At 42.1% G+C, this 24145-nt stretch overlaps 2 protein-coding genes across 4 annotated transcripts in view; one reads left to right on the plus strand and one right to left on the minus strand.

Annotated features, from left to right (window-relative positions):
- Positions 1 to 256: 256 nt before the first annotated feature.
- RAB36 (RAB36, member RAS oncogene family) lies at positions 257 to 22646 on the minus strand. 2 transcript variants are annotated; one of them, XM_044989504.1, is made up of 13 exons: positions 22518 to 22646; positions 17434 to 17512; positions 16665 to 16779; positions 15807 to 15911; positions 12229 to 12320; positions 9272 to 9337; positions 7677 to 7778; positions 6054 to 6118; positions 5861 to 5912; positions 4716 to 4797; positions 2656 to 2746; positions 1980 to 2099; positions 258 to 1725 (listed from the first exon to the last, which is right to left on the minus strand). In XM_044989504.1, the coding sequence occupies exons 3-13, from the start codon at positions 16665 to 16667 to the stop codon at positions 1661 to 1663; spliced, it is 843 nt and encodes a 280-aa protein (XP_044845439.1). In that variant the 5' UTR covers positions 16668 to 16779; positions 17434 to 17512; positions 22518 to 22646; the 3' UTR covers positions 258 to 1660. The 2 variants fall into 2 exon arrangements, with proteins under 2 accessions (XP_044845440.1, XP_044845439.1); XM_044989505.1 differs by lacking the exons at positions 16665 to 16779; positions 17434 to 17512; positions 22518 to 22646 and having other exon boundaries at positions 257 to 1725; positions 15807 to 15913.
- Positions 22647 to 22803: 157 nt separating this feature from the next.
- RSPH14 (radial spoke head 14 homolog) overlaps positions 22804 to 24145 on the plus strand; it is a 187731-nt gene continuing 186389 nt past the window's right edge. The window contains exon 1 of one of the 2 annotated variants that reach the window (XM_044989978.1): positions 22804 to 23562. In XM_044989978.1, the coding sequence (XP_044845913.1) occupies positions 23364 to 23562 (199 nt within the window). In that variant the 5' untranslated portion in view covers positions 22804 to 23363. The remainder of the gene's footprint in view (positions 23563 to 24145) is intronic. The other variant, XM_044989977.1, reaches the window with a different exon arrangement.

Raw genomic sequence — 24145 nt, forward strand, 5'->3', positions numbered from 1 at the left:
AAGGAATAACATGTCCACTGCTTTCCCCTCATCCACAGCGCCAGTTATCTCATCAAAGAAGGCAATTAGGTTAGTCAGGCATGACTTGCCCTTGGTGAATCCATGCTGACTGTTCCTGATCACTTTCCTCTCCTCTAAGTGTATCAGAATTGATTCCTTGAGGACCTGCCCCATGATTTTTCCAGGAACTGAGGTGAGGCTGACTGGCCTGTAGCTCCCGGATCCTCCTTCTTCCCTTTTTTAAAGATGGACACTACATTAGCTTTTTTTCCAGTCATCCGGGACCTCCTCTGATCGCCAAGAGTTTTCAAAGATAATGGCCAATGGCTCTGCAATCACATCCGCTAACTCTTTTAGCCCCTTGCATGTAGTGCATCCGGCCCCATGGACTTGTGCTCGTCCAGCTTTTCTAAATAGTCCTGAACCACTTCTTTCTCCACAAAGGGCTGGTCACCTCCTCCCCATGCTGTGCTGCCCAGTGCAGTAGTCTGGGAGCTGACCTTGTTTGTGAAGACAGAGGCAAAAAAGCATTGAGTACATTAGCTTTTTCCGCATCTTCTATCAGTAGGTTTCCTCCCTCATTCAGTAAGACTTTCTTCTTGTTGCTAACATACCTGAAGAAACCCTTCTTGTTACTCTTAACATCTCTTGCTAGCTGCAACGCCAAGTGTGATTTGACCTTCCTGATTTCACTCCTGCATGCCTGAGCAATATTTTTATACTGATAACTTCATTACATCTGTAAATAGCTAAGAGCTAACTATGTAGCAGAAAAAAAACATGAGGAGAACCACATGGGAAGCTGCGACTCAGGCCATGAGTGATAAGAAGGGACTGAGGGGGGGGGAAATCAGGGTGGCATCAGCCTTATATAGCCTTAGGAGCCATGAGGAGGCTGAAGGCATGTGTGTCACTCTGACGAGTACTACTCCAGCACACTGGTCACACACACACACACACACACTTGAGTGGGATTCTGGTCTGCATCCATTGGAAGAAGAATATGTATAGACTTAAAAATTACAAAGGATCGACAGATATCCTGAAACCAGATATCCTGATCCCAGAAACAAGAGGAATATTTCTCTCAGCACTATCATGTTAAACTATGTGTGCAAGTCAGCATAATTTTGTACAAGGATTTTGTGTTTAAAAAAGACAAAACAGATCAAATACACCACAATAATCAGCACTGCCATGTGTTTTCTGCTCCTACAAGAATGGGGCCAGGACTTCACTTTCCAAGATTCTAGAGTTCTGGTGGCTACCAAGAACATAATACAAGTACAGAACTTTTTTTTTTTTTTAACAGGTCCTCCTGGTAGCAGGCGGAAAAGTTCGGTTGATTCCATCCCCTTGAGTAAAGACAGCTTGCCATCCCTCAGGTGATCACACAAGCAATCTCCCCATTGCACAGGGAAGGTTTATGTACCATTGTGCTGCCTGCACAAGGAGAGCACAAAGCAAGGGGTGGGAGAGAGATCTTCGGTCTGAAGGGAAATTGCTTGAATCATTTTCAGCTCCTCCATTCTTTCCTGAGATAAACTGACTTTCCATCTCTCAACTGGAAGCTGCTTGAGAGCTTTCCCCACTGCAGGTGCGCCATGCAGGTGTACGCACATGCAGATGGAGGTGTGATGCTTGCAGAAATGACTGGCAGCTAGCAGCAGTTCAGGCTGGCTTGGCTGTTGCTTTCTGGAGTCTCCAGTGAATTTCCTTCTATTTCTGTAAATGAGGAAACCAAAGGGTTACATAATTAATCCATGTAGGATCACCCTCCTGTAATAAAGATGACAGAGATCAGATTCAGCCTTCAGTAACACTTGTGCAACTACACATAAGAACCAAGACAGACAGACAATGAGGTCAGAGAGGTTGCGCTGGTATAAATGAGGCAGAATTAGGCCCTCAAGAAACATCCACATTCCCCCAAACTTTTAAGTGATTGAAGTGGACACAGAGAGTGAAGCTGAACGTACTGATGAGGTTTCCTGCCCCGATCTGGGCCATGCGACCATTGCTCTTCTCCAACTCCTTCAGCATAGACTGTTCAAAGGCCAAGGCAGCAACTCGAGAAAAAAACTCCTTTACATTTTCCCCTGGGAAACAGGAAACAAACACCATGTTTTACAAACCCACAGCTATGCATGATCAAATATACAAACATAACGCAAAACACTGGTCAAACTGGAGAGTAAAGTGATAGTGTGCCACCCTAAAAGTGCTCCCCACAAAGTGACAGTATACCCTGGAGACCCACCACCCCATGATGACGTTCTCATTTCCCTCCTTCAACCACACATACAAATATATTTTTGATGAGCACCAGCAGAGGAAAGTTGTGGTGCAATATAGCTTCCTATGGCCCCAGTTTGAGCACTGATACACACACTCAAGCACTTGTGCACCATCGTCTATGAATAAACCTAGACAATGCATACAAATACAATGCACATTTCTGCAAACATGATTGTACAAATGCACATATATACAGCCATGTAGAACCATTTAAAAACATACATCCTCAAACACATATGTAGCCTAGTGTGCACATGACCAACTGGTGTGCACACAATAAGGGTAAGTAACTTGATACCCTCTTTCCCAGCAAGTGGAACTGGCCACACTCAACCAGTCTCCAGTGCAGTGACTAACCTGTTTTTGCTGAGACAGACCAGTATTCAGCCTGCATCTCATTGGCAAAGCGAATGGCATCCAGTTCTGTCCGCTCACATGCGGCACCTGACTGAATAAAACATCAGGGAATCACTTTGTCTGTAACATACAGCAGGCACAATACTCCCAGAGTATATCTGGGGTAACAGTAATGCAAAGATGCTACCAGTCCCTACATTGTGAGACTTCCAGCTTTCACAGTGGCCAGTCCTTCCTTTTCCTGGCCTTGCCTTAGAGCTTGTACACCAGGATGTCCCATATATCAAGGCAGAACTAGTGAAAGAAAACAGCTAGATAGATATTTAACAAGGGAAATCACATAGGACTTCTTTTTAAATAGAATTATCTCTCTGTATTCCACAGCACTGAAGCATCAGACAGCAGAAGAAAACACATTAACAATATGGTAGTCGAGAGAGCTATCAAATACTGCCTTCAGGTGGTTATTATTATTATTAGTATTACCATAGCGGTGAGGAGCCCTACTCATGGACCAGGACCCCATTGTGTTAGATGTTGGACAAACACAGAACAAAAGAGAAAATTACAGGAGCCAACAACAATAGAGCATTAGTAATTGTGATGGTCCTTTCTCCTGGCTCTTCCTCCTCCATCTGTCGCACGTTGCTCTCCTGATTTCACGCCTCTTTCTAACCCTTTTGTTTTTGCTGTTTTCTCCCCCCACTCTACTTTTTTGCTCTCTTGCCAGTCTTTTTTGTCTCGTAATCTGCTTTTCTGTTATTGCCTTTTTCTTTCCCTTCTATTTTTATTTTATTTATTTTTAATTTCTTGTACCTTTATTTTAATTTTAAAAGACTTTCTCTCTTAATTTGCTCTCTATGGTCAACGGGCTACAGATAGAAATTGACTAGTATTGTGTAGTCCTAAAGTCCCATCCTGCAAAGTGCTTAATTTAAACATGTGAGTAATCCCAATAAAGTCAATGGAACTACTCAAATGTTTAAAGTTAAGTATTTGCATAAGCAGCAGCAGGATCAGGATCCAAAGTCAGTTTCCCATTGCCACTGGCTCCGTGTATTAAGAGTTTCTCTCTGCTTCAGCCACTGTTCACTGGCTTACAATGACACAAAGTGCATCTGGGAGAGTCATAGATGATCAGCAAGCACCTCAAGAGTATTTATAGGTGGAGAATCTAATAATCAGCCTATTGCACCTGCTGACATCTTTCCAGTTTTAATCCAATATTCTCCCACCACACAAGACAAAGCCCCACATTCCTCCAAACAGAATTCCTTCTTACTTCCAGTTCCACCTAAGCCCAGCTCTCGTGTCCCCTGACCTCTCAAACCTGTTTAACTTTTTCTGCTACCTACGCTATCTGCTGCCCTGATACACGCCAGAAGATTTTAAGAGCTTCACATGTTGTAACTGATAGGAGCAAAGCCTTCTGGGATGCATTAGCACTCCTTCAGACAGCCAAGGAACTGATGGAAAATAAGTGGGCTACGGAGCTTTAGGGATATGAGTAGCATTGCAGGCAGCAACTGAAAGAAAATATAGCTAAATAGCAGGAAAGGGTGTTTACTTTTGAATCTTTAAATTTTGTCAGGGTGGTGGCTAATGAAGGAGATAAACTCAAGTCTGAATAGACCAACTGCTGCCTCCTCCTTTTGCAAATGACTCCCTCAAAGAAGCAGAGGATGGGGACATAACTGAGCTTTTAAATCCGTTGTCTACATAGCAGTCTTTAGGGGTGTTACCATGGCACTGAATCTTCTCAGGTCTTAAACTTTGCTATGTGTGACTTCAGGTGTGTTTGGTAAAGCTGTGCCTCCAACAGAACAGGGAGTGATTTGGTGACCTCCAGCACTCTAGAAAATGGTCACTCTGCTCCATTCTGTGAAGCTTACTGCTCCACATCTACATGACGTCTCTTTGCTTTGGTAATTATACAGTTTGTTTCTCAAGATCTTTGCAGCAGCTGACATGTTTTGGGGACTCAATAGCTGGACTTAACTTCAAATGGAAATTCGCTGAAATGGGAGACACATTTTATGAACCGCCTTTGTCCTACTTACCACTAAATCTTTCTTTGTTCCAACCAGAAAGATGAAGCTGGACCCTGGCTCATTCTCCCTCAATGCATCCTCTAGCCACTGCCTGAAAAACAGAACAGGAGGAGTAAGATGTAATTAGAGAGGAAGAAAGAAGGCAAAAAGGAGCAAAAAAAATAGAGGTTTATGGGGGAAAAGGGAAAGAGACAAAGAAACCAACAACAAAGAGAATGAGAGAAGAGAAAGATGCAGATGTGTCATGTGCCTTTCCCACTAGAGAATAAATGGCTTTGAAGCTATTCTAGCTCCTCTGGATACACACTTACCATCCTGTGAAAGTAGTTCTTGTTTCAGCCAACCTTGCCGACTTTAGAATGTAAGTCCAACAGTGATCAGAGCCCCTAGAGAAGGAATGCAAAAGTGCCACCCTATCCACCCACAGCAAGGGATGTGGCCAAAGTAATGGTGACACAGCCCAGAGATAAGGAATAAGATGCAAGAACAGGAAGAGAGGGAGAAGCAGAGGGAGAATGAAAAAGATGAATGTTGAAGCAGAGAAGAAGAAAGAGAGTGAAGGAAAGTGAGAGAAACTCCCACTGGGGTGAGAATCTACTCAGCCACATAATGGAAAAGATCACTATGAAGCTGTGCCTCATTCTTATCTCACACCAGTTTTACACCTGTGAAATGCCATTGATTTAGATGGAGTCATCTTTGAGTTACCAATGTAAGTGAAAGAAAAATTAGGCCCCCAGACTTCAACCTTCTACTAAGCAGAGACACTATTTAATAAAATGATATTTGTACATGCTGCAGACACTGCAGTACTTATGACTGATCTGTGCAAGGTAGTCTCTCCAGTATTCCATTCCCTCCCCTTTACAGGCCACATTCTGGTTTAAATCTAAGCACCAGAATCTTTTGTATCAGAATCATCACTACAGACACCACTGGAGTAAGAAAATCCTATTTGTTAAGTAGAAAGCCTAGGAAATGAGTAACATTTGAGACACTAAATTATTCAGACACATTGGCTAAATCCACTCTTCATTTTTCTGGCTTAGAAAAATACCTACTCATAAATTCAGGCCCAGTGAATTTTAATTCCCAGTTCAGTTTCATGCTGGAGACCTTTTACTAAAATCTCAGAGACTTGGCCAGGAACTTACTTCGTGTGTTCCAAAGTCTGGATATCAGCCAGATCAAACACTGTTATAATAACTGCAATAAAAACAGCACAGAAAAAATAGTTAAATGAGACAGTGAATTAGAAATCTTATGGGTTCAACTCAGCTCCTGAAGCGTACAGTGAGAGCACAATTAATTTGATCCTGACTGTGAAGTGCTTTCTGACTTACTCACCCTCTGCTCCTCTGTAGTAAGCAGATGCAATGCACTTGAACTTTTCCTGACCTGCCGTGTCCCATCTGTGCAGAAGGAAAAGAGAAATTTCAGGTCAATCAAACCCAGTGCAACCTGAGCAAACACACTAATGAAGCAACAGACTGGTACAAGTTGGAGAAGAATGTGATACCAGAGAAGTGTTACCATCTGGAATATGTTACCCATTAAGCACTGTTAGACATCCTGTAAATGTAAAGCACCATTATTTTAATGAAGGCATGTTAACCCTGTATTTGCTATTCTCAGAACAGACATGATTTAGCCTTAGGGAAGTCATTTAGGCCCAGATCCACAAAGGGTCTTAGGTGTTGCAATGCTGAGCATCGCAGCACCTAACTTTTAGGTGTGCAGAAAATCACAGTATCACCATTATGAGCCACAAAACTTGAGTTAGGTGCCTAGGCTCCCTGTACTATCTCAGACTCAGTGACTATTTAAGTATCTATCCACAATGAAAAAGTCAGAGAGATTGGTTCTGTAGCCCAGTGGTTAAAGCAACCACTGAAGGAGGTGGGACACCCAGGCTCCAGTCCCCCTGCTCCAATCACACTTTAATTATTTATCCAAGCTAGAATAGCTTCAGCAGGAGAGATTCAAGGAGCTCCAAAGCTCAGTGGCTAGAGCACTCTACTGAGAGGTGGGAGACCCCCCCTTCAAATCCTCTCTCTCACTCCAGCACAATCCCAGACACGTATATTAACCATTGGGCTAACAGTTATAAGTGGAAAGCACTACTTCCTCCTCCAGCAAAATTTTGAATGGGACCCGATACAGTAGGTGGTCTCTGACCAAGCCTAGTGGATTGGGCCCTGCACATGATTTAGGCAGATGAACACCTATCTTCCCTTGGTTTATAGATTAGTCTGAGGTATAGGCAGGAGATAGGCATCCAGACACTTAGAATGAGGTAGAAGTGTGCATGCCCAGAGGCAGAAACTTAGGTGCTGAGGGAGCTTTCACCCAGAAAACTTTAGAGCCAAGTGAGTTTAGGCATCTACAGGATTTGTCAAGAGTTTTGTGGATCACAGTGGAGACAAAACTGGCATCTGAAGATGAAATTTAAGCGCCTAAGTCTGCGGTTTGTGGATCTGGGCCTTAATGCTTGATCCTACGCCACTGAGAGCTTTGCCACTGACTTCAGTGGGTGCAGGAGCAAAGCCCGAATTTCATAAAACCAAATTGTGTGCTCATATACATCCATGTACTCCCACTGAAGGCAACAAAGTGGGACAGATGTAGCCCAGGATATAATTTGCTGCTCAGGGCTTCATTCAATCTTACAGGAAAACTGAGTAAAAAGAAAGAACCCAACTAAAAAAATCAGATATGGTATCTAAGGTGAGTGTGGGTGGTACAATTATAAAGCTTTCAAAGACAAGGAACTCAACAGATTGAGGTTTATACTAAAATTCTGAAATTCTTCAGTGTCCAAGGACAGCAGATGTTTCTCACACAGCACTATGTTGTGTGGAATATAAACCAGAGGTTTTGATACCACTGAAGCCTGTAGCAATTCAAGTTCTGTTCAAACTGTAGGCACACAAGAAAGAAATCAGCTGGTACTATAATGTTCCAACTTACATCTGGAGATTATATGGCACTCCAGCTATTTCAAACCGTTCAATTTCAAAATCCACTCCAATGGTTGCCTTGTAGTCTCGGTCAAAAATATCTTTACAAAACCTGCAATGAAAAAAGTATTAGGAGAAAGCTAATAGCATCGTGTTTTTTAAATTTCATATCATGCCTCAGTATTGTGCAAGGTGTGTTATACAGGGAGCAGTTAAATAACTGGATCAGAAGATTTGTATTCAGTCACATTGTATTTCAGAAATATTTACCAAATCAATGAGAAACAAATTGATAATGAAGAGGGTAGTTACTCTGAGTAAGGATCAAGTAAATGAAACATAAAGGGAAAACTATAGTGGGCTTTATTTATTCTGCAGCTGAGAATGAGCCTCCCAGCCCGGGTAGACAGACTTGTGCTAGCAGGCCTTCAGCTAGCATGCTAAGAATAGCAGTGTGGATGTAGTGGCCCCAGCAGAGACTTGGGCTAGCTACCCAAGCTCAGTTCCAGAGGGTTTGGTGGACTTCAGAGCCTGTGTTGCCTCCCAACCTGCAACGTCCACATTGCTATTTTTACCACTCACAGTGGTACCTGTCTACCTGCCCTGGGATGCATGCTCCCAGTTGTAATGTAGACATACTCTAACAGACCCCAGGACTGGAGAAAATTAGAATAAACTATTTTTTGACTATCAAAGAAATTAAAACCATGGAATACTTTATTAATAAAGGGATATCTGCTAGGCGGCAAATATAGATGAATATGTATCATGTTAAGTAGAGAAAAAAATTAATTATCCAAAAGGATGAGAAACCATCCAGAATCTACATCTTACCAATATGGAGGAACTGACTGAAATTGTGAGGATAGTAAGGAAGCTATAGTGATAACAAGCTACTTAGATTCCATATCCTGATACTGTCATCACATCATAAAGTATAGAACTGGCCTTAGTATTCTGGGAAGAATCAATGAAATTAATGCTTTGGTTAGTCCACGTACCTGGGACTCTGCTGGAGTGAGAGAAAGGATTTGAATGGGGGGGGGGTCTCCCACCTCTCAGGAGAGTGCTCTAGCCTGAGCTCCTTTTACTGGGGTCAGTGAATAGGCTAGATCTTTTAAAAACATTTTAAGGAACAATTCTCCAAATAAGACTGACAATCTCAGGGCCACTCCAGCCCTCCAAAGGAAATGTTGAAAGCCCCATATCTTGGATCATTTAAAATGAGACTGGTCAAAATATTTGAGAATATACCATAGAGGGAATAATCCTACACTGCCAAAAAGGATTGATCAAGATGCTAACAGGGATTTTCTATGATTCTGAAGTGAATTTTAGTGCCTATCATTGTAGGTTTTCTGGGTTTCCATCAATTTAATGCCCCCAAACCACCTTGAGACAGGCAATGTGGGGCACTGTGATCAGCAGAGGGGTGAATAAAAATACTTAATATTTTTATTATTGATTTAATAGAAAACTGAAAATCCTTACTACAATGAGGCAATCATCCTGAAAACATAGATGGTAAAGGAACTGAGAGTCCAGCATGCAGAGAAATTGCTATACATTTAAACAGCAAACCCAATCTGCTGAGATATACTGTACCTGTTGATGAGGCTGGTTTTCCCAACATAGAGGTCTCCTACCACAACCACTTTAGATATTTTCAGCCTGTAACAAATATTTTGTTATTGTTCAATACTGTTAATACTAGGGCAGGTCTACACTATAGCCTAAGTCAATATAACTTATGTTGCTCAAAGGTGTGAAAAAGTACCCCTCCCCTGAGCGACGCAAGTTTGGTGCTGTCCATACCAGTGCTATGTCAGTGGGAGATGCTCTCCTGCCAACATAGCTTCTGCTTCTCAGCAAGGTGGAGTAATTGTGCCGACAGGAAAGCACTCCCTCATCGGCATAGCACATATTCACCAGACACGCGCAGTTGTGCTGATGTAGCTCTGTAGTGTAGATTTGCCCTTAGTTTCAATATTCTTACTATATAATGGTGATTTAGGCTCCTATCCAATAAGTTGTAATGCACAGGCAGAGTGGTATGCTTTCGCAGAATGTGTGCAGCTGCAAGAGTCTGCCCTAGCTTAATCAACTGCAGTATCAGAGCCTGAATTTGCAATTACTAAAGGAGGAGAAGGGAGGACCCTGAATCTGTAATTGCAAAAAGAACTGAATACTGTGAACAGAGATAAATAGTGTGCTTCTTACATTGTACAGTTTTTCTTAGATTGTAAATTATTTGGGGCAGAGACTCTCTCCTACAAAGAATGCTTGTACTGTGTATGTGTGTGTGTGTGCAGGTATGAGCATTTGCACATAATGGCATACAAGAATCTGTGTATTTGTGTGCATGTGGAAATGTGAGGCCTCAATCCTGCTGCCACTAAAATCAATAGCAAGACTCATTGACTTGAATGGCACAACATCGGGTCCTATGGACCTGAACAAGAAAATATCTGATAATGACTAACCTACTGTGAGATTTATCTCTGGAGAAAACACAGCGTTTAGTGCCAAAAGATTTCCTGACTATTTGGAATAGTATTAATCTGAGGCTGGCTTCAAATAATCCCCTTTGCTCTGGATCCTCCCACAGGAAGCAGCAGATGGGCTTTAAGTGACTCAAGTTGTACCCTTAAAATTGTAATTTAGTACGTCTTTAAGGAGCTGCATGTGGGTGGGTAACTGTGACTGTATTTGATGAACCAACCTCTGAATGATAATTTAGTGTCTCCTGTGTGTATGCTACAGTAATACTTTAGTAGATTTAATAGTTCTATACTGACTTTTTAAAAGAGAAACAAATCTTTTATTTAACAATATATCAGGTTATATCACGGCTCCATGAAATTCTGATCCCTGGTTATTAACTGCTGATGATATGATAACTGATGAAATCAGCTACATTAAAGGCAAAAGGAATCAAAAGAAGAATATAACTGTTTGAGTATGTGACTTCCATTAACTCCTAGTAGAACAAAATACTCTGGGGCTCACACACTGATGGAACATGAACTGAGACCTAATATATGGTCCACCAGTCACTGAACTGCTCACACTATCTTGTTGCATCCAGAGAAAAATATTCCACATAACTAATAATAATAGGAAAGGAAAATAACAGCTGTTCATGACATATAGTGCTCCTGTTTTGCATATATTGGGTCAAACCATCAGCTGTCTACCAAGAAGCAGCATAAGAATGGTCTGATCTAGCCACCATTGAAAAGAGAGGACTTTAATTTTATTAAGGAGCCAAAATAAAAATCCTTTTAGCCATTCACTGGGGCCAGATTAAATGAAAGGGGAGTTGCTATAATTCTTGTAAGAGCAATAATGTCTGGGTTACAGATGAGAAGAAAATTTCTGTTCAGTAAATAATATTTTGCCAGCATGCTGAAGATTCAGAAAATGACCCTGCTACCTGCAACAGATGTACAGCAAAGAAAAACTAGCAATACAGGGCCATAGTATGCCCTTATAGCCTCAGTTTTTAATCAAGACTCCCCAATAAGATGAATGAGGAGTTCTGCTTAAAGATGGGTATAGCTCAATAAAATTAACAAGTTTTGTCTTTAAGAGTAGTAAACTACATTCTGAGTACTCAGAATACAGTTGCTTCCCTTAGAGATTTTCACACTGGAGCAACCCCCCCAAAAAGAGAATATTTATATCATTGACATACTTTGCCCATAACTTTCTCAATTTTATTTTGAAACTATTTATTATAGTTGAATAGGGATGATCTCTCTCACAGCTCAACTCTCTGAATTGACTCAGCAATGAAATCATAAGGCTGAGTTTGTGAAATTTAACATTATAATTTCACTGAAAGAACAAGTAAAAGGAAATCCTGCTCTGGGAGAGATGACATTTAAAAAAAACAATTCAAAAAGCATTACGAAAGGCACAAGAAGAAAATTGATTTGCATTTCTCAGCACAATCTATTCTTCTTCTCCAGAATAATGCTCCAGCTTTAAGGAGAAGGTATAAAATGTCAGTTTTCCTGAAAGAAATAGTTTTGAAGGGTTACAGCCAGATTCCTAGGTAACTCCATTGACTGAAAATGGAGACACTCCACATTACACCAGTGTAAATGAAAACAGAATTTGGCCCAAAGATTTGTATTAATTATTGGTTTTCTATACTCAATCAGTATTGGTATCAACTGAGATGAGGACAGCAAGGCTGCATCTACCCTATTCCCTACTGCTAATTTTGAATTTTGTTTATCCTGTGCACGCCAGCAGGACAACAGACATCCACACCCATTTAAAAATCATTTTTGACCCAAGTCATTGAACTTGGCTGACCCTGTCTACACTGGTAGAAAAAACAACTTCAACACCAGTTTGTGGGAAGCAGAGGGAACTGCATTGGACAACTATTGTCAAACATGGCTGAGAATTCCAGTACAGACACAGCTTAAGTGGCCTAAAATACATGGAGGCAGGGGTGAAGTGAGGCTAAGACACTAAGGAAAGTGGGTAAATACAAGAATTTGAAATAATTTTTAAAATGTAAAGGCCAGTTTATTACAGAGACTCACCCAACTGTCCCAGTGTTGCGTTGCTGACAGGCACTCCTGACCAGTGCATGGAAGTGGTCTTTGAACTGGAGACAGGCCTCTGGTGTGTACCACTGCAGATAATACAGAGCAGTCACTTGGATGTATTGTGAAATGATGTCTAACATGGAAGGAGTCCAGCCAGCCAGGAACAAATTAACAAGGTGATGAATTTGAAGCCCTCATCAAGGACAGGCAGCGGAGAAAGATTCCCTGGATTAACAAGCAGTGAGGCTACACAGTATGTGGGTCTGTCTACACATGAAAGTTAATCTGGAATAAAACAGGGTGTGAATTTAAAGTGGATTAACTATTCCAGATTAAAAGCATCCACACATAGAGTTAATCAGGAATAACTTCCCAAGTAGACCACTAGCTTCCCCTTCAGACAACAAAAATATCTTCTCCATCACTTATTTTATCACTTTTTTGAGTGTAAGCCTCCTTCATCATGTAAATCCCTAGATAAACTCCACAGTACACAAGATCACTGTTTTTTGACTGGCGTTAAAGATTCAGGAACTTTAATTTCCCCCATAAAATGAAAAAAATTCACAGTTGTAGTTATGCTATCCATCAGGTCATTCTTACTACACCGTCTTTTATACCTCATCTTGTGCAGGGAGCTCTTTCTGTTATGACTGATTTCTAATAAAGCAGGCTTGATTTCCCTTCCCACTCCCACAACCCTCCCAATAAGTCCCTACTATTTCTTAAATTCAGTCATAGTATCACAAATTTAAGTGTCCCTAGCCTGTTCGCCAGAAGCTGGGAATGGGCGAGAGGGGATGGATCACTTGATTATTACCTGTTCTGTTCATTCTCCCTGAAGCACCTGGCATTGGCCAGTGTCGGAACACAGGATACTGGGCTAGATGGACCACTGGTCTTACCCAGTATGGCTGGTCTTTTATTCTTATGGTTATTGTACACTGCTCTGACTGTTGCATGATTTAGGCAAAAAGAACATGAGTACTTGTGGCACCTTAGAGACTAACAAATTTATTTGAGCATAAGCTTTCGTGGGCTACAGCCCAATTCATCAGATGAATAGAATGGAACATATAGTAAGAAATATATATACATACAGAGAACATGAGAAGGTGGAAGTAGCCATACCAACTGTAAGAGGCTAATTAATTAAGATGAGGTAATATCAGCAGGCGAAAAGAAACTTTTGTAGTGATTGTTGTCAGAATTCTACCGGTGTGGTGCTCTGCTTTCTCCAATGTTGATATCACTCGGCTGCGTGCGTGTGTTCCCTCTGTGTGCTGCCCCAGCTCTGCGCAGATTGCTGACACAGCAGACCCGACAAGAACCCCCAATAACCACAGAGTCTAGTAAGATACAAAGTCACATCGACTAGGTTTATTGCGACCTTGGACACAAGTGCAGTTCCCCGTAGATTACTTAGTCTACCGGGCATACTACAAGAAAGTGCCTTTTGGCAATGGACCCGGCTCAGTCAGTGGCAGGACTTTTCACTGCCCCCTCAGCCGGACAAAGACACCGCCCCAGGGATGCATTCATATACACAGGTACAAACAAGTTACACATCACACCTGACGTATTGAGGTGCAACCCCTCTACGCAGCAAGGTACAACCCCTTTACGCAGTAAGGTGCCGCCTCTCACCTTGTACATGTTGGTTCGATCAAAACAACTCTATCCATCTGTAGCAGGGTGGACCCTGCTCCGGCCCTGAAGGGGTTAAAAACAGCCCTGGGAAGGGGCTTTTTGGCTGGGCTGATTGGGGAAATGGCTGCAGCTGGGGGCCACACCCCAAACTGAGCCCAGGGCCTTATAAAAGGCAGGGAAGCCAGAAGCCAGACAGTCTTCCTCTGCATGTAGAGGGAGATGGGCCTAGCTGCTGTGAACTAGAGACCAGATACCTGAGTGAAGCAGGGCTGGGGAAGGCTAAGGAGCTGGGGAGCTCCAGCCTAGAAAGCCCCAGGCTGCGGCCTAGCGAAGGGCCAACAGGTACTGGGGGTTGCAGAGGCAGCCCAGGGGTAGGCCAAGGCAGCAGGTCCAAACCCTCCTTGCCTGTGATGAGTAGGCTGATACTGCAGTCTGCCCCAGAGTGTGGGGCTAGACAATGACTGTCAGTAGCCAATACTGAGGCAAGGTGGGGATAGAGGGTGAGGGTTCCCTAAGGAGGGGAGACCCAGAGAGGGAGTCACCAGCAGGAGGCGCCGCAGGGGTGAGTCCGACCTGTTACACCATCATATTACCCTTTTGCCCCTGTCATTGGGATGGGCCAGCCTGTTCTTTGTTATCTGTGTGGAATGTGCAAGTTCTGATATCTAGTGATAATCAAGATGGCCTATTTTAGACTTGATCCTACCTCTCTGGTCACTCAGTAACAGACTTAAAGGTGGCAATTTTGCAACAGAAAAGCTTCAAAAACAGCTTCCAATGAGAAACTGCTGAGCTTGAATTAATATGCAAACTAGATATCATTAACCTGGGTTTGAATAGACACTAGGAGTGGCTGGGTCATTACACATATTGAATCTATTTCCCCATGTTAAGTATCCTCACACATACTTGTCAACTGTCTAAAATGGACCATCTTGATTATCACTACAAAAGTTTTTTTTCGCCTGCTGATAATACCTCATCTTAATTAATTAGCCTCTTACAGTTGGTATGGCTACTTCCACCTTTTCATGTTCTCTGTATGTATATATATTTCTTACTATATGTTCCATTCTATGCATCTGATGAAGTGGGTTGTAGCCCACGAAAGCTTATGCTCAAATACATGTTAGTCTCTAAGGTGCCACAAGTACTCCTGTTCTTTTTGCAGATACCAACTAACACGGCTGCTACTCTGAAACCCATGATTTAGGCAGTGGTTGTTACCTTTGTATCCTGTAAGATTTTACAGGTGTGCAAGGTGAGGCTAATAACACCTCTTTCTCTAGAGGGAATTATGCGAGTGCAAACATTTCAAATGGAATATTTGAAAAAGTGTATTTCCCTCCATGCTTGCATAATTTATAAAACAACTGAGCTGACTGATCAAATTAAAAACAAAATCTTTGAGCTGAGATCAAGCATGAACTATTTCAGGCACAGGCCAAAAGGATTGTGTTTAAAGAACTTGTGAGCAACTGAAAAAAAGAACATCAGAAAGGAAACTCCATCAAATACTATAACTCCCCTTAATCTATTTTCCTTTTTTGCCTATTAAATATCAGCCACATTTTTCATCTTTCCCAAACTACTGTAACAACTCCCTAACTGTGGCAATTACCTGTGTCAGTTCAAAGAACAGGTGGGAATTACAGACGAGGCTTTTGTGTCAAGATGTATGTCTGTTTTTGGTTGAAGGAAGGGATCAAGGCTGGTAATTGAGATACCAGCCTTGGAAGGGAAAGGGGAAATGATGTTGGTCCCTCTGAAATGCTGAGAAATTATTAAAATTTCTGCATTTTAAAAAAGCAAAAAATAATTGTACATGAGTGGGAGGAAAATACTCCTGGGTGGGTGGGGAAGGCACCACTTAGCCTGCCAGGTGCCAAGCTGTATGGGCACAGGGAGGAGGAGCTGCTTACCTTGGGGAAGTGGGAGATTATTCTGTCCCTACTCACTGGAGGAATCAAATGCATTAGGCTGGACTTCATCCTCCAAATCCAGTCTGTCTTAGTTAGACATGAAACCTGTAAAGGAGACACACAAAGATCATAAATCATCTCAGCAGACCCCAAATATGAATGAAAAAAGGAAACGACCATTCTTTATGGATACTGCACCTTTGTTTTCCTGGTACAAAACCAGGCAGTTGGCAGCCCACTGCTTGTAGATCTTTGATTTCACTTGGTAATAAATGCCCCATTTCTTAGCTAAAAGGAACTCTTTCATTATGTTGCTGTAACAGCAATGAGTGGCTTTCTGAGGTTACAATGCAGCCAAGTCTCATTGCAGTAAGATGGAAGAGACTCCTTCACGCAGGGATTAATTTTACAGACAAGTGTTTATAGTTTCTCCATCTGATAAATAATTTTGTAACATGTCTCAACACAACATTTAAAAATCTCTCTCATCATTATTTGAAATTTCCCTCATGCCTTTTCCCAATGCATGTTGCATTATAAATCCTCTATGACATCTCATTTCTTGGTTGGAGGCGGAAGGATGATAAAAAGTTGCCACTTTTCCTGATACTGAATAAAACTGTCTTACAAAAGCAACTCACACAGAATTAAGTCAATACACAACGTGACTTGGAAGAAGGGTAATGTTCATATGAATCATGCATATATTAAGAAATCCCAGTCACCCCAGTTACCTACACAATGCAGCTTTGAGGGATGCAGGGAAAAGTCCTTTATTAGCGTAATTATCTGCTACCAGCACTTACAATAAAGACATTTCCAATAAGAAAACTGATCATAAAGCGAAGTAGGACTCACCATGTAGCAGCTGATGCAGCAGGTTCTCAGCTTCTCGGGCAGCTCCGCACGCTACTGTGTGACCATAGCAACTGTTTGAAACATTCCACCCCTCCAACCACATCTGAAGGTGGAGCTGGAATAAAGAGTACCTAACTACATAAGAATACTGCAGATCTCTCTAACACAGAGCAGTTTAAAAGGGATGAACTGGTTACTTATGGATGTGGGTAGTCAGATGCTATTGGTTAGTAAGCACAATGGGCCTCTGATTCTGCATTAAGGAAATAGTGCCACTGAATTCAGTGGGTGGTGGGCCTGAGTAAGGACTTGCAGGATCAGCCCCTGAGATAAGGGCTTGAAGGACTGGGAAACTAGCAATAAAGTAATATTAAGGATATTAATGATGGAACCCCTGAGAGAATGTGATGAAACCCAGGAGGAATTTTCAGAATTTCAGTTAAATGGACTTCAGCTCAACTTCAGAATCAGGATGCACAGTTCACCAGCACACTGTTTTAAAGAGCCCTTTATATACAAAGAATTGTTTGTTCTATCAAGCCTTTAAGTGATCTCTCCTCCTAACATCCTGGGAATAAAAGACAGGCCTTGAGGAATCAAATGCAGATCCGCATGGTAGGAGCACTCCCCTACCTATTAATTAGTACACAATGCATACCGTCCTTCCCTCTATTCCAGGTTTATGGATTAATTGTAATCTTGTATAACAAAGGATTTTGCCATCTGTTTCAATGAGATTTAAAATTTGTGAATAAAAGAAACCTCTCACATTCTATTTGTCAGTCCTGGAGTCCAGCCTGATAGTCCTGGAGCAAAGTCTTGAGGGGCAATCCCACTTGGATCAGTACCTTATAAAACAATACGTGAATGTACAATGAAAAATTAAGAAGCTACAATGATTTTTTCAGACTATACACAATGAATATTACACAGCTGAAATTCCTAATCTGCTACCTTCAACCAGTGCTTTGTTCTTGAATAACTAAAAATATTTAAAAGTAACTGCACACAATAATGTGAACATAAGCATATTGCAAAAACAAACAAGAGCCCAGGGTTTGCTATCAATAGATCATCCAGAGAAGCTGGAATGTTATCAGTTCTACAGACCCTGGACTAAATCCAGCTTGTTTTACTCATGTGAATAGTCCTAGGGAAGTAAATTAGCCTACCTAGCTGTGCACAAGGTGAGATCAATTTACCAAGGGTCATGGGGGATTCTCCATCACTGGCAATTTTTAAATTGAGACTGGTTGTTTTTCCAAAAGATCTATTCTAGGAATTATTTTGGGGAAGTTTTGTGGCCACAATGGTCCCTTCTAGCCTTGGAATCTATAAAGGATTTGGACCTTTACATATAAGATGCCTTTGTGGCTAATGGGGATAGATTTTAGCTAGTTTTCACATTTTAAATTAATAATTTAAAATCAAAACAAAAACTTTAATGCCTGGGTGACAGTCTCACCATGTGAGCTGCTTCCTTAACCTCCCTCTATTCTGTTCTAGAACATCCTAATCATGTAAACAATTGCCCTGTGTACACAGGCTGAGTCACTGCTTGTCTCCTAGAGCCCTTTCACAAAAGGAACTATAAAAATCAATACCACTCTCAATGAATCCAAAGTGCAATAGAGACCAAGGTAACCAATTTAAATAACCTGGTTGTCTTTGTTAGTCCCCAGTATATTTACTTTTCTCATGCTTCAGTTCCATTCTCCCAGCAAGTAAATCAATAAACTGTACTGTACAATGAGGGAGCATGGATAATGATTTAAGAAATACAAAGCTGTCAAAAACCACTGAGGAAAATAAGAAAATTTTAAAGCTGGCTATGACCAGAGGTCTGTATTAAGGCCCAGATCATTCCCTCTGCCTACAGAGTTGGAGGGGACTTGGTCATAGAGAAAGAAAAGGGACATGCTGACTTCGTGACATCATCCCCCATTTCCATCAATGCTATAGAAACATCTTTATCAGTATTCTATGTAAAATAGACTCTATGAATGGAGAGGGAATTTGGGTCCAGCAGGCCAGCTATTCTCCATCTTTCTCTCCAACATCCCTTCAGAAAATTAGAATAAATTAATGCTGCCCCTGTTACTCCTGAAGGAGTGTTCAAAGCTAATGGCCTCTGGAGAAGCCCAGGACAGCATGGCTCCTGCCAAAGGACCAAGGAGGTAGGAGAGAAGGCAGAGTGGAGACACAGGTCCTTTGTAGGGATGGCCAGGTTTCCTGTGGATATTGGGAGGTCTGCAGGTTATTCAGGACACCCTCTTCCCATTCTGCAAAGGGAAGAGCCCACATCCCAGTGGAAGTAGGAGGAAACTCCACAAGTGCACACTCAATGAGCTTCTAACCCACAACATGGTCCTAGCTGGTTTACTGGACAATTTGCTCCCAAATTCTGAGATTAAGAAAATAAGTATGTTTTCTTGAAGACCATTTTAATAGTAACAAAGTTTGCCACTGTGGATTTCAATGACAGACAAGCCAGCACCTATTCCTTTGTCTGATGTTAATCCTACTGATCTGACGGACCCATACCGTTGTCTTTGTAAAATCCTGTCTAAGAACTCTGATTATTATAGCTGTTGCACAAACATAATGAAAATTAGCTCATGGGTATGAATATTTAACTGCTTTGTGAAGAGTGGGGAAGTAACCTTTTTTGTAGCACAAGCTGCACAAACAGTTGATTTTCCCTGATGCCAGAATATGTCACGGTTGCCTGAGTGAGAACCCAGAGCACCCTGAGAGTGAGGTAATCAGCATTGCAGTGACATATGCTTCCTGCCTACCAAGGTAACAAATTTTAAACTTCCCCATAATGCTATGCCATAAACATTAATGGCTGGTACTGAAAAACAGAGGCAAGTCTTGAGGCCACTTATGTGTATGTGTAAGGGTCTACCAAGTGAAAACAGTGTACAGAGGAAATAATCCTCATATAATCCAGATGTCATAACTGTGGTGGGTCTCTGGAAAGTAATGTGGAGGAAGAAATGTGGGCATGGCCCAGAAATGAGGGTATGACTAGTAGATCTATGCATAAAGTAAAGCCATACAGCCAAAACCCTGCATAGGTGAAGAACAGCAGCCAAAGCAGTGTATGTCTAATGGAAAGCATAATTTTATATTTACTTTCAATCGTTTAAAAATGTTTTTGTTTTATATCAATCTTATTATAGAGAAATTAACTAGCATTCCCACATAATTTGCCCTTTTCAGTCTCTAATTTATAGGGTCCAACTCTCAGCTATTTTAAAACAGTAGTTGGATCTTTTTCAAGCATTTGGCTCCACCAAAGTTTTTTTCTGAGCTATGTGTTTTATTTCTGTGACATACAATAAAATGTGTCAGGAGGGATGTTGACAAACCAGTGCATCAAAATAATGGTTACTACATATCTTAGGTTTGCCTAGCATTGAATGGTGTGGTTTTCATAAGGCCCTGAGGCCACTAATACAGCCATTTCACACCTTCAGGGATTCAAAGTCCCCTAGAAGCATAAGTTTGATGTGAAAGACTAAGATTTTTTCCCCCCTTTTTAAAATATGCCTGAAATTTCTTCCTCTCTTAAAAGGCTGCATGCTGAGAAACCATTTCACTAATGGTTTTAGGTGCAAAAGCTTTAACATAATTAAATAAATGAAATATATACTTTTCAACTAAAAGGCAAGAGACCCTATTCTGCTCCAATTGAAGTCAATAGCAAAGCTATCAATTTAAATGGGAGAAGAAGGAGCAGGTCGTAAATCTTCCTTACTATTCATAAGAGGTGTCCCATTGATTTCAATGGAACTACCTGTATGAGGAAGGCAAACACAGGACTGTGCCATCTCTATGAAGCATGGGGATTTAATATGATGTAAGCACTGTTTGTTAAATCAAATAATCTTACACAAGTTCTTCAGTTATGCATATTTGATTTGAGACTATCCACTTTTACTTCTTCACATACAGAGGGATTAAAATGTCTTCAACCATCTGCTGAGCCTTCTTTTGTATTGTTCTTTTTATTAGGAAATCACAGGATATTGAGCTTGTTTGTGCCTTTGTGATACCAATTTTAATGCAGCTCTTTCCTTTCACCCTGTAAGAGTAGGACTCTAAATCAAATAACATGAACCAGGCTATAAACAGGCTATAACCTATAACATTTAACAATTAGATTGTTGTTTTCATGTTCAAAGCACTTCACAAAAAATACCTATCTACTGTAATATTTACAACAGTTCTGTGAGGTAGGCAAATATTAATCCACTTTAAAAATGGAGAAACTGAGACAGCAGCTAAATGACTTTTCAAGGCTAGAGAAAGAATTAGAGGCAGAGCTAAGATTAGGATTCAGGAGTGCCTGTTGCCTAGTCCCATTATCAAATTACAAACAATGCCTTTCTCTTGGTCAAAATTAGTATACTTTTAAATATTTTGTTTTCTACAGAAATAATAGTCTGCAAATGGGTCCATTAAAAAGTGTTGCCTTAATATAAATCAAGGTTTTTAAATATAGTTTGGTCTTTAGCATTCTGGCATATTTTCCCAAAAATAATAACAATATTCTGCATTTATATATCACCTTTCATTTGAGGACCTTGAAGCACTTTATAAAGTTGATTATTATTATCCTAATTTTGCAGACCAGGAAATTGAATCAAGGAGAAGTTAATTGGGCTGCCCAAAGTCATGCAGCAAGAGAGTGAGTAGCAGCCAGAAATATAACCAACAGTTTGTACATTTCTTTAAGCATGCAGGAGACACTTGGATAATAGTCGTGCTGCATATATGGTCAGAAAACAGGGATCTGCATATCACACAGCTATTGAGAAATAATCTTACAGTAATTATGGAAACCCGAACTCCTCAGATAGAGTATCAGAGGGATAGCCATGTCAGTCTGGATCTGTAAAAAGCGACAAAGAGTCCTGTGGCACCTTACAGACTAACAGAAGTCTTGGAGCATAAACTTTCGTGGGTGAATACCCACATGTGTCTGACGAAGTGGGTATTCATTCATAAAAGCTTATGCTCCAATACGTCCGTTAGTCTATAAGGTGCCACGGGACTCTGTCGCTTTCCTCAGCTAGAGTGCAGAAAGAGGCATAAAAGAGACATAAGCATACAGTTATAGGTCAGTCACTGTGCAATATCCCTGCATTCTGACTGTCTGAAATCATTCAAGTTCAATATTATTACCTACAAATAATAGGTACAGGTAAATAATGCACCTCCTTTTTATTAGCCTAAAAAATATTATTTTGTATTGGCCTCCCCAAACCTCCTCTTTCTCTTCTCCCATCCTTGGGCCTGATTCTTGAATCTTTATACAGGCAATGTTCCCATTACACTCAGAGTGAACCCTGGTGCTGGCTTTTCTCCACCAATGATTTAATTGTATTGTCATATACATTGAGATATTGTGTATATCTTCCCCTGATAAGGCCAAATTCTGGCCTCTGTTGCACCCCATGCAGCCCCTGTGATGACAGTAGGTTGCAGGGAGTATAGCTGTGGGCAGGATTTGGGCCAAGGACCCTGGGCAGGGTGTGTAAAGGGAGTGGCCAGCAGGCCAACAATCCTAGTCGAGGGCCTCTCCATGGCTCTCATTTGAAGAAGGCAGATTTCAAACACTGATAAGGGAGAGTTTAAATGAGCCACGCAAATACATACAGGTGCCCCCCCCGGAGATAGTTAACAATGACCCCACCCCCAATGGGACAGGCTGTGGGGCGTCTCCCCTTTCCCCAGAGGGAGAGTTATAAACACTCCCCTCACCGGGGTTCACACCCTCCCGGCATCGGGGATTGTCAGCGGGGCCCCCATTATCCGGCCCTAAGAAGGGGGGGGGCTCACCCCTCCTAAGAAGAGTCTCTCTCTTCCCGTCCCTACTGGAGGGACATCGCCTCCCCAGCTCGCTGGCTCGGTCACTTCTCTCCTCAGCGCCCTTCCCAATGCTAATAACGGCCCCAGCTTCCTATTCACCAACTACGTCCCTGGCGCTGGCCCTGCTTAGCAACAAGCGGAGAATGCCTTAGCTACGCTGTTTGCGCAGGCTGGTAGCCAGCAGTGGCAGGCCCCGCAGTTACCTATTCACAGAACCCGGCGCACACATAAGAGCGTCTCCGCTGCTTAGCAACCAGCGCCGCGCCGGGCCCTAGGGATTGTGAGCGGGGCCAGGCGAGGCGCAGGGGGCCGAGGAGTGGGGCCCGGCGCGGGGTGCCCACTTGGCTACGTTCGGGTTGGGATTTTTTTAACCAGGACAAACCCTTACGGGCTGTTGTTTTTAAACTTCAGACCGAACAAACGACCCCGCCCCTGTAATTCGGTCAGAGGAGCCGTTTGTAACGTTTCTAGGAGGCGGGAAGAAGCCCCCTTCCCCAGCTACTCCACTGTAAACCTGCCCCAGTGCGGGTCTGGCTTCCGTTTTTGGCTTCACAACAGTCAGAACCAAACCATCCAGCCGAGACAGCGCAGCAGAATTGGACAGAGCCAGAAATAAACGGGGGCCCGCGTCCCCCCTCCTCTGTCCTACGCTCGTCACGGTTTGACTCCTTCCCAGAGGAGCTCTGCTGGGGGCTCAGTGCGTCTTGAAAGCAGGAGTTCCTGCTTCCCGGGGTACTTTAGCCACCCCCTCTGGGAGAGTGATTTTTGGGGGGTGCCTTTAGCGAACAGAGGGACTCCATCCCATAATACCTAGGGATGGCACATGCTCGGATCTCAGCCAAACTGCCCCCCGACATTGACCCCACTAAAGCCCCCATTGCTTTTGGGGAGAGGGCCCTACCTAAACTGAATGAGGAGTTGCAGTCCCCTGAGCTGCTGACCCGGCAGAGGGCATTGATGGCCCTATGTGACCTGGTGCATGACCCAGAGAATGTCTACCAAGCAATAAAACTAGGTAAGTTATCTCTGATGCCACAGATTTCCAGAATACCTGGCTCTGGGAAAGGGGAAACGCGGTTTTGTTTGTTTCTTTAGAATGTACAAAAGCCCTGTACAGGTTTTCATTTTATTCCTGTTTGTTTTTTACCTCAGAAATACAAGGAGCCTCACATTCCCTGATTTAGCAAATGTTTTTAAAAAGTTGTAAATAGTCCAAGAGAAAAAGACTTTCCCTATCCATTAATTAGATTTTATGTGCATGGGATCACTGCTTAACTTTCTCCCTACACAGTGTCTGAGGGTGGAACTGTTGTTCTCAGAGTCCCGGAGCATCCAGACTGTTCGGCGCAGTTGGACACTTACACCCATGTGTTAATCTACTGACTTCATGGGGGCTTTGCACAGGCATAAGAGTCCACTCATGGAACACTACGCCCATGGATCAGCTATGCTGACATTTACATCCATGTGGATTCCTGTTGACCTCATTGGCATTCTGCACAGGTGTAATGGTCCAAACCATCAGTTCACATTGCAAGATCAGGGTCTATGCTCTGATGAACGTTTAAATAATATGGAACAAAATATTTGTCAGGCTT

Source organism: Mauremys mutica, chromosome 16, assembly GCF_020497125.1.
Source record: "Mauremys mutica isolate MM-2020 ecotype Southern chromosome 16, ASM2049712v1, whole genome shotgun sequence".
Taxonomy (NCBI): Eukaryota; Metazoa; Chordata; order Testudines; family Geoemydidae; genus Mauremys; species Mauremys mutica.